At 37.4% G+C, this 17,166-nt stretch overlaps 1 protein-coding gene across 1 annotated transcript in view; it reads left to right on the top strand.

The window, feature by feature from the left end:
- Nucleotides 1-15,909, top strand: part of LOC136840375 (sericin-2-like) — a 37,056-nt gene extending 21,147 nt beyond the window's left edge. The window contains exons 4-5 of the mRNA XM_067107057.1: nucleotides 14,911-15,059; nucleotides 15,636-15,909. Coding sequence (XP_066963158.1) covers nucleotides 14,911-15,059; nucleotides 15,636-15,909 — 423 coding nt within the window. The remainder of the gene's footprint in view (nucleotides 1-14,910; nucleotides 15,060-15,635) is intronic.
- Nucleotides 15,910-17,166: the final 1,257 nt, after the last annotated feature.

The following is a 17,166-nucleotide window of genomic DNA, read 5'->3' as shown; positions in this document are numbered from 1 at the left end:
AAAGTAATTATGATGTCCACTAGCGGGAAACGAACCCGCGTCCCATAATCACAACGACGCCACGTTGCCGACCTGGCCACGAGACCGCTATCATCATAATTACTCTAAATTTCTTGCACTTGGATTAACATTATTAAAGGCATGCTGCTGTTATCAGAACGGTGAAGCAATATCGAGCTGAAAGTACGACCAAAAGGTCTCAGGGCACGTATAAATCTGCTTATCACAGTTCAGAACCATACACTTTCACAGCAACATTTATAGCTGCTGAACCAATGGTTTGGAATAGCTACGGACATAAGGATTACACATTATTTCAGATTTTTTTCATTCTAAAATACCGTCTACGTGAGTTCTGATTCTTTTGAAAGCAAAAAGAAAAGTTGTTTTGCCTAGTCCTCTTTCAGTTATAAACGAAGTCGATGCATTGCTCAATAATATCTATGAAAAATTCGCAAAGGAGTCTCTCGAAGACGATACAGCAGATATATAAAGGAAAGCTCAGCATATGCGATTCGATGTAAAAGGGAAGGTTCTTTTAGTTTTCTGTGAAAGAAAACTCTTGTGCCGGCTTTGTCTGTCCGTCAGCACTTTATTCTGACCGAACTTTTTTCTGTCCGCACTTTTCTGTCCGCCCTCAGATCTTAAAAGCTAATGAGGCTAGAAGGCTGCAAATTGGTATGTTGATCATCCACCCTTCAATCATCAAACCTACCCAATTGCAGCCTTCTAGCCTCAGTAGTTTTTTTTATTATATTAAACTTAGCCTTAATTGTGCATCTGGTGACGATATAGGACAGGCCACCACCAGGCCGTGGTTAAAGTTTCATGGGCCACGGCTCATACAGAATTATACCGAGACTACCGAAAGATAGATCTATTTTCGGTAGCCTTGATTATACGCTGTAGCGGCTGTACAGAAAACTCGATTGCGCCGACGAAACTTCTGTGTATTTTTTACTAGTTTTGTTTCAAAGTAATCTATCCGAAACTTGATATTTATGGACTCTCTAAAAATAGACTTGAATTTTTGCAATATATAATCTAAAAGTAGCTGAAAGGCCTCTCTCTTCTCCTGGGACAACGTTTCATCTCTTGTCTAAGATTTGGAATATCGTTTCGAAGCTCAGAATTAAAAATAAACCCATGAGGAAAATAAAGCTCACAGTTTAGGCATAGATTCTCTCTTCCACAGAGCGCCTGTCAACGACATTTTGGAGTTCTCGTACTAAAAATTTGCGCAGCTCCATGTCATTTTTAAGGGGACCACAAACATACCATTAAACTTTCGGAGGCATGCCTGGCGAATATTATTTATCTCTTTTAATAGTCTATTCAAACATATCCGAATTAGTAAGCAAAATTTAGTCAACCCTGTTTAAAACAAGGTTGACCATACGGTTTTGAGAAGATACATTTGGGAACCAAATACTCCTGTTGGTAGTCTATCAATCCTGAAATCCAAAAAGAACAAAAAAAAAAAAAAATTACAAATCTTTTGTACTAGGATGATGACATGAAATTCTAAAAAATATTACATTTTTTTCTTTATTGATAAGTCACCTGTTTCATATTTTGTATTTTCAGCAGTTCCTTAGCCTTCTGATTGAAAAATCCATTTAAAACCAAATCAAGTTTTCCTTTGAGCCCTCTATGAAAAGACATACTACTCTTATAAAATTAAAATCTATAATAAAATCCGGTTGTATCTTGTTTGCCCTCCCCTTCGGGTGACAGTAGGGGAGACATTACACAGCCACCCACCCCCTGCAAACTGGTTTGTCAGCCCCGGGTGGGGGCGGGGTAGGTAAGGGACGGGAGGGTAGGGGAGACACCCATCCTCCTACTGCAAACCTGTTTGTCCGTCCCGGGCGAGGAAGGGGTAGGTAGGGGAACGGGAGGGTAAGGAAGACACCCATCCTCCTAATGCAAATCTGTTTGTCCGTCCCGGGCGAGGAAGGGGTAGGTAGGGGATCAGGAGGGTAGGGGAGACAGCAACGCCGAGTTCCAGCGCGAGTAGCACGCGCCAACACGCTGGTATAACAATAAATGTCTTATTTGTTGGTGATAGGAAGAAAACACATGAATAGCAAGGTCATGTGGTTTTTTTGTATACCTTTCAAGATTGTTTGCGTCTACGGAACAGTCAAGTGTTGGAGAGGTGGTGTGTAAATTTTTGTTCCCACAAGCATTTGTAAACTGCATGCATCTTTTTGGGATTACATTTGTTTGTTGTCTATGATCCTTATTGAGTCAAATTATTACGAAACTTCTGAAAATGAGTTATCAATAATAACACCTCTGTAATGTGAGCTGGGAAATTGAAAATTTCTCTCTCTCTCTCTCTCTCTCTCTCTCTCTCTCTCTCTCTCTCAGTGTTCCGTGTTTACCCCTCCTCTGTGAGTCGCTCTCAAAATCTTGAAAGACTAACTTTTGTAATTGTTTTGTTTTGAAGGAAGAGAAGTTTTTCCTTTCCCCATTTTTTAGGTCTGGTATTCTGACATATAAAATGGGTAAGTTTTCTTTTCCCATTTCGAAGAAGAAGATTGAAATAGGGAGATAATCTAAGGTAGAAGGAAGACGTCCTGAGGAATCTAGCAGTTCCTCGTTGGACGAATCGATAGAGTTCTCGGCTAGCACTCTGCTAGGCCCGATTTCGAGTCTCCAACCGGCCAATGAAGAATTAGAGGAATTTATTTCTGGTGACAGAAATTAATTTCTTGCTATAATGTGGTTCGCATTCCACAATAAACTTTAGGTCCCGTTGTTAGGTAACCAATTGGTTCTTAGCCACGTAAAATAAGTCTAATCCTTCGGGCCAGCCGTAGGAGATATGTTAATCAGCTCAATGGTCTGGTTAAACTAAGGTATACTTAAGGAACCTAGCTGGCAAGAAAATATCTTAAATTACTTCCGTACTATCGATGATGTAGAAAGCTTTTGCCGACTATTAATAGGAACATAGCATGGCAATTTGATGAATATGTTAGCATAAGCCCTATTGTTATTCCTATGGTATATTTTAGCCACGACCTCTCTCTCTCTCTCTCTCTCTCTCTCTCTCTCTCTCTCTCTCTCTCTCTCTCTCTCTCTCTCTCTCTCATTTAGATTCCTTTTTTAAAAAATATTCGAGAATTGTATACTTTTTAACGAATAATTTGTTGGTGCTGATTTACGTATTTTTCACGCCTTTGGTCTTAACTGAATTTTAGATTAGGTAATAGTCTCCGACGAAAATTTTATCTTTAAAATTGAAAAAACCCTTTTTCAAGTAGCATTTTACCTATTCGTTATTCATTGATCATTAGTTTAAATGATATCTAAAAGTAGCGGCGCTCATAGGACATTTTTAGTTTTCTGAAAAGAAAACTATTGTGCCGGCTTTGTCTGTCCGGCCGTACTATGTCTGTCCGCCCTCAGATCTTAAAAACTACTGAGGCTAGAGGGCTGCAAATTGGTATGCTGATCATCCACCCTCCAATCATCAAACACAATAAATTGCAGCCTTCTAGCCTCAGTAGTCTTTTTATTTTATTTTATTTAAGGTAAAAGTTAACCATAATCATGCCTCTCGCAACGATGTAGGATAGGCCACCACCTGGTGGTGGTTAAAGTTTCATGGTCCGCGGCTCATACAGCATTATACCGAGACCACCGAAAGATAGATCTATTTTCGGTGGCCTTGATTATACGATGTACAGAAAACTTGATTGAGCCGAAGAAACTTCGGCGATTTTTTTACTTGTTTAATTTTATTATTTACTTTTCATCGAAAAACGCTCTTCAAAGCTCTCTCTCTCTCTCTCTCTCTCTCTCTCTCTCTCTCTCTCTCTCTCTCTCTCTCTCTCTCTCTCTCTCTAGTATTTTAAGCAAGTTGAGTGATTCATTTGATGCTCTTAATCTCTCATAAAAATCACATTAAGAACGAGGCAAGCAGTCGGAGAAGGAAAACCTTCTGGCTTGAAGTTTTTGCACAAATAATGAAGGGAACTCTCAGTACTATCCGAATGATAACTAATAACAATACGACCCAAAAATACAACCATCGTTGCTATATAAGCGTTCAGTCTACAGTACATAAGGCAAACTGAGTTGAAATTTAAAATTTCACAGCATTCAACGACTGGGAAGAATTATTACGAATTATATGCAACTAAAAGTAAGTATACCTTAGTTTTACCAGACCACTGAGCTGATTAACAGCTCTCCTAGGGCTGCCCCGAAGGATTAGACTTATTTTACGTGGCTAAGAACCAATTGGTTACTTAGCAACGGGACCTACAGCTTATTGTGGAATCCGAACCACAGTATAGCGAGAAATGAATTTCTATCACCAGAAATAAATTCCTCTAACTCTTCATCAGCCGGTCGCGGGAATTGAACTCCGGCCCATCGAATGACAGTCTGAAGCTCAACCGACTCAGCCAAAGAAGGGCTACATTATATGCAACTGTGAAATCCTTCAGATTGTTATATTTCAGCGTACAGAGCTAAATAAATTCTGTTTTATATATGTACTGTAAGATTGTGAAACCAGGGATTTCACGAAACCACTGAAATTTTCAAGGAATTCTTGAAATCACACTAATTCACATAGGAACATTTGATCCCTGAGGGGCTAGTACTAAACACGGTGAAACAGTGATTCATCTACACTGTTTCGCCGTGTTTAGTACTAGCCCCTATTGTGAAACCAGGGATTTCACGAAACCCCTGAAATGTTCAAGGAATTCTTGAAATCACACCAATTCACTTAGGAACATTTGATCCCTGAGGGACTAGTACTAAACACGGCGAAACAGTGATTCATCTACAATGTTTCGCCGTGTTTGGTACCAGCCCCTCGGGATCAGATGTCCCTAAGTGAATTGGTGATTTCACGAATTCCCTGAAAATCACGAAATCCCTGGTTTCACAATCTTTCAGTAGCATCTATAATAATCACCAAAGCATGACAAACTAAATCGTTACGAGAGACCAGTGAGTTACTTTGGCAGAGAAAAAGGAAACTAAGTTCTAAGATCAGCAACGCTACAGTAGACTCAAGTTGTGTCCTTAGAACAACAATTGAAATACTACAGATTGAACAAAATCTGAGTAATTTACTGGAATACAAAATCTGTGTGAAGAAAAACAAGATAGTGGACACAACAAGTAACCCAAAATCCCTTTTCTCCACTTTAAGTTTTCCGAAAAGACAACTATTGTGCCGGGTTTGTCTGTCCGTCTGCACTCTTTTCTGTCCGCACTTTTTTCTGTCCGCACTTTTTCTGTCCGCACTTTTGACTGTCCGCCTTCAGATCTTAAAGACTACTGAGACTAGAGGGCTGCCAATTGGTATGTTGATCATACACCCTCCAGTCATCAAACACACCAATTGCAACCGTCTAGCCTCAGTAGTTTTTTTTTTATTTTATTTAAGGTCAAAGTTAGCCATAATCGTGCATCTGGCAACTATATAGGCCAGGCCACCACCAGGCAGTGGTTAAAATTTCATGGGCCGCCGTTCATATAACACTATATCAAGACCACCGAAAGATAAATCTATCTTCGGTGGCCTTGATTACACGATGTACAGAAAACTCGATTGCGCTGAAGACACTTCGGCGCATTTTTTACTTGTTGTTTGTATATTTGCAGTATTTTGTAAAAATCCGTGAATATATAATATGTTCAGGTTTGTCATTCGCATCTCGTAGGGCATTAGTTGCTTTGCTCATATTGTTGTTTCTCTCTTGACTTTTGAGTTCGCTGTTGGGCTAACTTGTGATAACATCTCTGGCTTTGTCTAAAAGTATTAGTTAATATCTTTTACGTGAGTATTTTTTTCTGCTATCCTCAACGGAAGATATCAGTATTAAAGAATATGACTTCGAGGACATGCGTTGGACCTGTGCTGAGGAAATTAAACAGGTAAAGAGCCCAATTTTTAGTTTTCTCTAAAAGAAAACTACTGAGATGGCTATTTGTCTGTCCGTCCGCACTTTTTCCGTCCGCCCTCAGATCATAAAAGCTACTGAGGCTAGAGGGCTGCAAATTGGTATCTTGATCATCCACCCTCCAGTCGTAAAACATACCAAATTGCAGCCCTCTTGCCTCGGTAGTTTTTATTTTATTTAATGTTAAAATTAGCCATGATGGTGCGTCTGGCATCGCCGTAGGTGCCAACAACACAGGCCACCACCAGGCCGTGGCTGAAAGTTTCATGGACCGCGACTGAGAGTTTCATGGGCCGTGGCTGAGAGTTTCATACAGCATTATACGCTATACAGAAAACGCGAATGCGCCGAAGAAACTTCGGCGCACTTTTTACTTGTTTAATAATAACAAGACTACTACGCGTACACCGCATTTTTTACTTGTTTAATAATAACAAAACTACCATACGTACACCGTCTTCAGTGTGTTTAGAAAAAAGAGTATTCATCGGCCTTTTGGGAGTCGTTTATACAGGATACTAATCATAAACGCCATTTCTGGTTCTCGATTCTGATGGTTTAGCAAAACCTATCAATCACTCAGACCACTGCAGATTTCCCAAGGTATATCAGAGGGTCATTAGAGTTCCATTTCCACAAGTTATTCATTTGATTTATTCGGTGAACTCGCCATACGTCATTTAGACGATTTAGTTTCCCTTGCAATAAAACCTTTTGAATTTTGTCATTTATTTGCTTCGTAGCCCCATAATTATAAATTAACTCAGATAACCTTGTTCTTGATCTACATAAGTTGATTTTACCATTCTGAAATAGTAAGAAGCAGTAAGAACTTTCAAACGAAGATTTCATATGTATATTTTGTTCCCGTCTTTCATAAAATAAATCCGTATTTTGATTAACTAAAAACCTTAAGCAGATCATATGTAAGCCTCGAATACTTCAATGTTTATTTTCATGAAAGTTTCGGTTTATGTTTATGGCTTGTATTTGCCGCTTCAAGACAAAGTGCCATTCAGTGTTAAAGATTTTATAAACGCTCCTCGAAAACTCGCCTTCTCCGAAAGAAGTTACAAAAGAAATAGTTGTTCGAAGTTGCTGATACAGTTGGCATAGTTGTGTCTGGAGCCAGTATGAGAGAAGAGGTGACACAGAAGTATCGGAAAGAAGTAATCGAAGGTGTTGAGGATCCTCGAGTAGTAAAGCCACAATGACAGTTACTTCAAAAAAAAAAAAAAAAAAAAAAAAAAAAGCTGACAGAGAAATTGTAAGACTGAGCAATTTTCCTTAAATATTGAACGCGAAAATGAAGAAATGAAGAGAGATGTATGAAAAACCGAAGAGGTTGTTGAAGGAAAGACGAGAGGAAACAAATAAAAAATGCGCCGAAGTTTCTTCGGCGCAGTCGAGTTTTCTGTATAGCGTATAACGCTGTGTGAAACTCAAAGCCACGGCCCATAAAACTCTCAGCCGCGGGCCATGAAACTTTCAGCCACGGCCCGGTGGTGGCCTGGGTTGTTGGCATCCATAGCGGTACCAGACGCACGATCATGGCTAATTTTAACCTTAAATAAAATAAAAACTACTGAAACTAGAGGGCTGCAATTTTATGTTTGATAATTTGTGTGGGGTGGATGATCAACATCCTATTTTGCAACCCTCTAGCCTCAGCAGTTTTTAAGATCTGAGGGCGGACAGAAAAACTGCGGACGGACAGACAAACCGCCATCTCAATAGTTTTCTTTTACAGAAAACTAAAAAAAAGAAAATCGAAAGACAGGGAGAACCCAACGAGAAACTTAAAACTGCTGAAGTAAGACGAAGACAAACCGAATTACAATACGAAAACATAAAAAAAGAAAATCAGATCGAGAAGAAAGAGCGAAACTGGAATACGAATTGCTTGCATTAAAGCGAGATGGAAGTGAAAAAGAAATCAGAGAATCCTGAAAAACGTAAACTAATGGGAGGAATAGAACAGGTTCTGGAACAGAGACCCCCCTTAATTTTCTTACCTCTTCTGAAATATTGCAGTCCGAGGTAGGGCTGCGTCCATTATTGCAAAGCTGATTGAGGAATGGTATTGGTTTAATTTGTTTTTTAGAAAGTATTTTGGATCCTTTTAGTATAATTACTTAGGATTAACAATCAGACGAAAAGCTCTTTTGCAGAGATGTTGATATCTTACTAGTATATGGTCAAGAAGTTAAGTGTATCTTAGTTTAACCAGGCCTTAGGACATGGCAGAGAGGCACGAGGGGAGGGAGTGGAGCGAACGTGGCAAGGATATCAGGCTGGTTAACAGCTCTCCTAGGGCTGGCCCGAAGGATTAGATTTATCTTACGTGGCTAAGAACCAACTGGTTACCTAGCAACGGGACCTACAGCTTATTGTGGAATCCGAACCACATTATGACGAGAAACGAATTTCTATCACCAGAAATAAATTCCCCTAATTCTTCATTGGTCGCTCGAAGTATATGGTTAGTGTACTGTATTAACTGTTAGAATCTAATCATTTCAAAGCTGTTGGGTAAAAATTCTTTAGATAGGAAAAGCTAAGGCTAACATGCCCAGAGCATATGCCAAGGAGCCCTTCGCTCTGTACAGGTACTTCGGTTACTTCTCCACCGTTTCCATAAATAGTTCCTCATTGGGCGGGTCGATATCGTACTCGGCTAGCACTCTGCTGGGCCCGCGTTCGACTCTCCGGCCGACCAATGAAGAATTAGAGGAATTTATTTCTGATGATAGAAATTCATTTCTCGGTATAATGTGGTGCGGATTCCACAATAAACTGTAGGTCCCGTTGCTAGGTAACCAATTGGTTCTTAGCCACATAAAATAAGTCTAATCCTTCGGGCTAGCCCTAGGAGAGCTGTTAATCAGCTCAGTGGTCTGGTTAAACTAAGGTATACTTAACTTATCTGCAGTAAATGATAATACGAATAAAGTAGACACCATTATGTAGTCAGGTTTCTGTAAAGAAAACTATTCTGTCGGCTTTGTCTGTCAGTCAGCACTTTTTTCTGTCTGCCCTCAGAATTTAAAAACTGCTGAGGCTAGAAGGCTGCAAATTGTTATGTTGATCATCCACCCTCCAATCATCAAACATACTAAATTGAAGCTCTCTAGCCTCGGTAGTTTTTATTTTAGTTAATGTTAAAATTAGCCATGCGGTGGTTAAAGTTTCATGGGCCGCGGCTCATACAGCGTTATACCGAGACCACCAAAAGATAGATCTATTTTCGGTGGTCTTGATTATACGCTATAGCTGCTGTACAGTAAACTCGATTGCGCCAGAAGAAACTTCGGCGCAATTTTTACTTGTTTTATGTTGGTATATATATATATATATATATATATATATATATATATATATATATATATATATATATATATATATATATATATATATATATATACTCCTGTCATGCTTGCCAAGTTAATAGTTAAAGTGAACAAAGTATTTTTCTCCTCCTTTCATAGTAATATAGATTCGTAAGACCTCTGTTCATAAAATCATCTTCGATCGTACAGTTCGCCACGTAAAACCCGCAAATGAAACGAAATATGCTAAATATATTTTAAACCACACCAAGGTTTTTAATGTTTGGCCAGTTAAGAATTGTACTTCTTATCTCCTACTAGGAAGTCTCTAGAACATCTTTACTTTGCAGAGGTTTTCATTAGGTATTACAATGCAAATTAGGTACTAATCTCACAAATGGTCTTTTCTAACAGGCACTTCAAAGCTTTAACATTGCCGCTGTTATGGCTTCAAACATATGGCATGTACACAGTATATCAGGCCATAAAAATAACATGAAAATATAATCATTAAAAACAAAGATATTAGAATGAAGACTTAGACCTACTCATGTACCTGGTAAGTTGTGTCTGCCTCTGAAATAACGTTTGGGAGAAAACATGGGACAAATCTAATTATAACGAAAGTAAACGTCTTACAAGGTAGTCACAATTAAGAAATGATAAGCATTCCAGAATATTTACTACTGCAGTTGAACGAAAAGTTTGTATAACTTTATGAATTTGTTCTAAACAACCCCCTCCCCCCAAAAAAAACCCTGGCCCATAATGAAGACAGAACAAGTTTAATTAAGGTTTGAAATCTTCTAGCCAGGAGATAGGATACGTTTAAAAAACACCTATTCCACAAGCGCCATTTAGGGAACAATTTATAGCCCCCAGAAAATCATTAAAATAATCTCCATTATCTATTTGTAAGGAAACTCCAAATTAACGGTTGTTTATGCAACTAGTGCAAGTAAATCACCTTATGCCTTACCGTTAACCAAAATCAAAAGTGGTAGCCCATGCCTTAGTGGAATCTTGCTCTCAAATAAGAAATAGTTTAAATTACAATATGATTCCACTTTAGATGGACAGCTCTTTGAACCGAATAGGTCTTGGAGTATTTTTAAGACAATCAAAAGTAAATAACAGCATTTTTTTCTGAATTGAACGTATGCTCAGGTGAAACAGGGACCTCTACTGTCGTCAAGTAATTTACTTATGACGCGTCATAATAAATAGTGCCAAAAGGCTTTAATACGTTGTTTACATCTTATCTAGCTCCCAGTGATATGAAAGACTTGAAGAATTTTCCAAGGTTTGCAACTTCCTACAAATGTGGCCAGTATGACAGCGCCCCTCTGTTCTTTAAACATCCAGTTAAATTCAAAACCGTCCCATCGCATGAACAGGCAGTCACACTGCTCAAGTTACCCTTGATCTCTCATCACACTCTTCATGTCACTAATTTGTATAATATATTTTTGAGTTTTCTGTAAAAGAAAACTATTGTGATGGCTTTGCCTGTCTGTCCACACTTTTTCTGTCCGCCCTCAGATCTTAAAAACTACTGAGGATAGAGGGCTGCAAATTGGTATGCTGATCATCCACCCTCCAGTCGTCAAACATACCAAATTGCAGCCCTCTAGCCTCTGTAGTTTTTATTTTATTTAAGGTTAAAGTCTGCCATAATTGTGAATATGGCAACGATATAGGACAAGCCACCACCGGGCCGTGGCTGAAAGCTTGATACATGGGGATTATTTCCTGTCCCCGCCTGCCAAATCTTTAAACCAACCCCTATTTCACTGAAGTCTGTTACACATAGCTTTCAAAGTCATTTCTGTCACTGGTTCCATTTTAAACAAACACTTCCCACATCAGCCATTATACGAGTAAATGCTTGCTTATATAGGAGGATATTCTCTCCAATTAATCATGGGTCCATTAAAATATTCCTGGCAAAAAACAGAACCATCTCTATTAAAATCCAGTTTATAAACACACCAAAACACATGAGATAAATGTTGAAAATTTCTATCTTTGACACGTGACACTGTATCTGAGCACCCTCCGAACAATGCTCAGGTCACCGATCGATCAGTTGCTGAATTTACTTCCGTTCTCATGTGGATGGAATTTCTGTAGTTTCCAACTGCCTTCGGAAAGACTGACACAACTGAATCCTAAAAGTCATCGTACGCTAGGCGCTGAATAAACACTTAAGACACCTGCAAGATCACTGAACACAGCAAGTGTTTGTATGTTACAAATAACTCAGTATATATATATATAATCATGAAGCTACAAATGTCGCTTAACATCAAATTCACACTACCTCAGGCAGCGTGAATTTGATATTACTTTATTTGTTAACCTCAAACTGTTGTACGAGCATATAAATCAGTGTGATAAAAAAGTCATAATATATATATATATATATATATATATATATATATATATATATATATATATATATATATATATATATATATATATATATATATATATATATATATAGGCAGCAGGAGACCTTTGAAATCTAAATTTAAATTTCGAAACTAGAGATTTTTTCTTTCTGGCAGATAATTCGTATTTGCAAAGGTTCCTTGTATTTCCAAGTTATTCCGCCTTTATGGTGAAATAACTTTATAAATTTCTACATATTTGCAAGTTATTCCAAGTTTATGGCCACAATGGTAGAGCGTATCAACATCAACTACCTGAGAAATATTCAACACCTGGTAATAATTCCAAAGATAAATTGCCAACATTGTATTTTGAAAAATTTGGAAATGTCGTCTACTTTACGATATCCTTGTCTCGTAAGGGATGAAACGATGCAAACTGCACTTACATCCCAGCTCTAAAAACGAACATAAAGGGGTTGTTAATTTTTTCCCTTTCAATTACCTCTTACTCAGCCTCCGTCTGTATGTGTGTTTGTCTCTCAGCTAGCTATTAAAGTATTTTACGTGCAATCCTATTTACAACTTCACATTAATTCATGTTGCATCCTCCATTTTGCTTAACAACCTCAGCCATTGCATTTGAAGCTAACGGTTTTGGAGATGAACGTAGGGGGCGAGAGAGGCAGGACAATTCCTGTAAGGGCTGGACGGAAGGGGATTTTTTGCTATATTAAATGGAAATTCCACTTTTTGTTGGTAGCCTTGTAAATTGTGTGCATTTCAAAAATTTCAAATATACTTCAGCACTCTTTCTCTTTTCTTTCTCTCATATACACACACATGTAAAGATATATATATATATATATATATAATATATATATATATATATATATATATATATATATATATATATATATATATTATATATATATATATATATATATATATATATATATATATATATATATATATATATATATTATATATATATATATATGTGTGTGTGTGTGTGTGTGTGTATATATTATATATCATATAATATATATATATATATATATATATATATATATATATATATATATATATATAAACATAAATACATACATATAATTTATGTATGCCATTTCCTCTATTACGAGGTGGGTTCAAAGTAATAGAGACCACAATTACCTCCGCATTCAAGAAAATACATCATGCAATAAATGACGAAAAGATCATCCATATGCCTGCATATAATGAACACCACTGCAACATCGACCTTCGTCTGTTACACTAGCTGCAATCCCAACCTATAATTCTGAGTGCATTCTCGCGCTTCCTGTAAAACAAGTCCTTTAATTTCCTACACGTCCCTGATCATCTAGGATGCAATTTCCCCCTTTTCCTTCTCATCATTTCCCTTAACAGTTCCATTTACCAAAAAAAAAAAAAAAAAAAATCAGTAATTTCTATTGTCCACCATCCTCGAAAGGTGGTCAGATTTCAAAATTCTCCGATTAGCCTTTTCATTGATCAGTAGTTTTTTTTTTTTATCATGTCTAGATTTGTCCTATTTCTAATGTTTCAGTACTTCTAAACTCACTATGCTGCGCAAATATTTCATTTCAAGAGTTTTATAATTCATTTTTCTCATCTGCATTCAACATCTACCTACTGTCTTTTCGATAAAGCAAAGTAAACTTTTTAATAGTATTAATAAAACCAACATGTTTAGTTGAACACCTGTATTTCGAGAACGAATGACTTACAAGACTGAACCTTATAAAGTGGTAGAATTTGCTCTCAATGTATAAGCAACATTGTGTTAAAAATGTCTGCATCCTTATTCAGACGGAACATGATGATAATCAGTGATTCACATGGAAGTGATTAGTAGTACTGTGTCTCTCTACAGTTCTATTGATAGCTCAAAAATCTACCTTCGGTTCAAGAGACTCAAAGATTTCTTTGTTACCATTTGCAGAGACGTATGCGACCTCCTATGCTTCACTTATTCTGTGAGTCAGCTCCTATTTCTTCCTATAACTTTTCATTTAAAAATTTATCAGAGACATAACTTCCCCTTTTCCACCATTCATATGCCACTTAAAATTCTTATTCCTGCCATCCATTTGAATTATCATCGACTATCATCCCCTTACAAAGTTCTGCTTTCCCTCGTTATCCTTATGTAATCCCATATTTTCTGGAACATCAATAACTCCACGCTCCATTAATTTTCCCTGTTCTTATCCTATATCCTATGTACTTTCGCTAACATCTGCCCTTTTACTGACTTTCCTTGTATTTCTATTTAGAAATTTAATAAACTGTCATGGATACATATCTCACCCTTACCTCAGCCTCACCTTTACACCAAACCAATGGATCACAAATCTACTTGGTCCTAAACAAGCATTGCTACTATTAGATTGGGTCTACTGAGTAAATTCAGACTTGTAGGGGCTTGCATAAAAGATTTGTTTCTAAAATGAGGTGAAAATTACAAGCAAGGTACAGTGAGGTGGGAAGAAGCCAAAGGGAATGGGGGGCTGCCAGGGCACTGCAATGAACCTTGAGTGCTGTCTAGTTTGCCACTCACAAACAAACACAGCTAAATGTAAGCATTAACACACTCAACACACACCCATGTGGTGAACATTGTGAAAAAGTGAGTTTATGATTCTCTCTTACTCTGGATTTCAAATAAATTTTTTGCATATCCTATTCATGTAAGTAAGGTTGCAGTCAAGTTTTCAAAAGAAAGAGGTATATGGTCTAGGTAGCATTTGTTTTTACAAACTGCGGTCATTTTATAAATGCATAAACCGGTTTTAGTATCATCCTTTGTGTCTAAATATGACATGACAAATTTTAGTGGTCATTGTTATAGGTGCAGTAATTATTAATAATTGTAATGTAATTTTTTTGAGGAATGGCAATACCTTAATTCTTTTATATGTTCACAGATATATGTTGAAGCAAGTGGTAAAGAAGCTAATGGCTGGTTTACAGGGTCCTGTATGTACTGCATTTTAGATAGACATAAAAACACCGTTACTCTTTACAGCCCGTTACCAGATACCAGTAAAGGTATGGCATTGTGGAATTTGAGTTCAGTCAGTATATACTTTTAGTTTAGTCAGTATATGCTTAGTTACTGAAAAGAAGTAAATGCTATATGCGCATGAACGATCATTTTTTAATGATTGATTCAATTCGTTATTACAGTGACATTAAAAGAACTTCAGATACCTCCATATAAAGGGGAAAGAAACTGATTCAGCTGAAGTAGCAGAGAGCAATGGAAGTGCTAACAACAGTGGCACTGCTACTACTTTTTTTGCTGACTCACCAGCAGACAGTGCTGCCAGTCCTGCCAGTTGTTCGAGTGGAGTAGGTAAAGTAGACAGTCAGTGAGATTTAATGCTGTTGGCCAATTATGTTTTCTGTATGTCGTAGCCGTTGTGCAAATGATAGACATATATTTGAACTGATTTTATATGTTTTGAAGGACAAGAGCTGTCTCCACTAAAAAAAAAGATTATATACCAATCACCACACCACTGAGTCATTAATGTTTTCCCAGGCATGAGATTTGAGACTTATGGATCTTTCAAATATTCTTTCTGGAATGCCCTTTTGGCTGTTGTCTTAATTCTAAACATTCCAAGGTTCAGCTCTGATGCTTAATTTTTTAAATAACTGAACAGTACTGACAGTTTAATTTTATATATAATTAATATAAGAGAAAAGCGCAGGATGATGTTCTGTGATTGCTTCCCTATGGAACTGTGCTACAGGTTACTTTGTAAATTTTTCTGGGAATTTAAAAATTTCTCACATGTATCTTAAGAGAAGATTCATATATGTTAAGGAGTTAATAATACTTTAAAACAGAAGGTCTCTATCTGAATTGTACTGCAATAGAATTGAGACAGATGTAAAGTGCTTCATAATTGTATTTTTAGTCTCCTTTCTCGAAATTCCAGATTAGTAGTAAGGGGCCCAAATGACTTGTCCAGCAGAGATACGTCAAGTAGCAATTCGTCAGAGGCAAGTGCTTCTTCGCCATCTGCGTCGACATCAACAATATCCAATCCGGGCACATTATCTACATCACAAGAAAGTACCAGTCCCTTGCAGGGAGTGTTTGCTTCCACTTCCACAGCTTCTCCATTTGCTACCAGTGCAGGCAATGTTAACGATGGAGAAGATGAAGGAATAGCGGATGGTGACAGCGATGGTGGCTCTTCCAATGTATAAATAGTGATCACAGTGCCAGTGAAGATTCTTCTTCAACCAGTGATAGTGACAGGTATGATTCATTTTCAACTTTGTATTATCGTATGAATTTTGGTTTTGTACACAAATACACATGCATGCACATACACCCCAGAAAGTACAAAGTATATTCTAACCCACAAGGTACAAAGTGTAGCAGACTGTACGGACTGTCCATTTTATCCACTTATTACAATACTGACTTTCCCATTTACCCAAGTATTACTGTCCTGACTGTCCCTTTTATCAAAGTATTACTGTGGTAACTGTCCCATTTATACATTTATTACTGTATGTCACATTCGACTTGACTATGTCTGAACAGGACCTGGTCACGCCAACTTATTGGATCTAAAAAAAAAAAAAAAAAAGTCCTACTGCCCATGTCCAAGCCGTACTCCACTGTCCCACAAGTTAGTGCATCATTCGTCGGTTTGAAAAATGTGTTGTTCTGCTGTGCTTTCCGGTATAAGTGCTATTCTTTTCTCATTTGTTGTGCTGTGCTAGTTTTTGAGGTGTTATGCTCAGTGTTAGAAAAAGTTCACTCCTACTTTAGCGCGTAATGCCTCCTGGTCAGTGCATTACTGTGTCACTGGTGTGTTAATGGGAGTACTCATTTTTTCCCGTTTTCAGTCTTTTCACAATTCATGTAACTTCACACAGTGTGTAATTCTTGCATGAATTTTCATTTGCTTATACAGAAATACAAACCACTGCCTTTTATAGAGGAGTAACTTTCAGTGCGAGCCGGAAACTGTTGTTGAACTAGGTAACAGGGTGATTAACTGCACTAAAAAGAACAAACAAATCTCAAAGAATTGCCTTCTAGGCATACATCTTCAACACTCTCCATATCACACCTCTACCAATGCCACAAACTTTCTCTAGGTCTAGGTATAGTCTCGTTCGTCTCACTCTTACCACTGTTTCAAGACAAACCCTTGATTTCCATTTCCTCATGAATCCCCATGAATCCTTCTGTTATTCTCACTTGCTTAATCAAAATCCTATTATAAGGTCCATTACCAGCCCCTTTAAGCCTTTGCCGGACACTACTATAAATCACAGAGACAATTAAAAATAATCATAAATGGTGAAAATATACCCAAACGTAAGACTAATTTATCTTTGGGGAACAAAGTACATACAAAAATTTTAAATGCAATTTGTACATGTGGGGGCTAAAGCACACCAGAAACATTCAATTTATGTGGAACTCAAGGAAACAATAATTATTCT

Source organism: Macrobrachium rosenbergii, chromosome 7, assembly GCF_040412425.1.
Source record: "Macrobrachium rosenbergii isolate ZJJX-2024 chromosome 7, ASM4041242v1, whole genome shotgun sequence".
Lineage (NCBI taxonomy): Eukaryota > Metazoa > Arthropoda > Malacostraca > Decapoda > Palaemonidae > Macrobrachium > Macrobrachium rosenbergii.
This window is presented reverse-complemented; position numbering and strand designations above follow the sequence as displayed.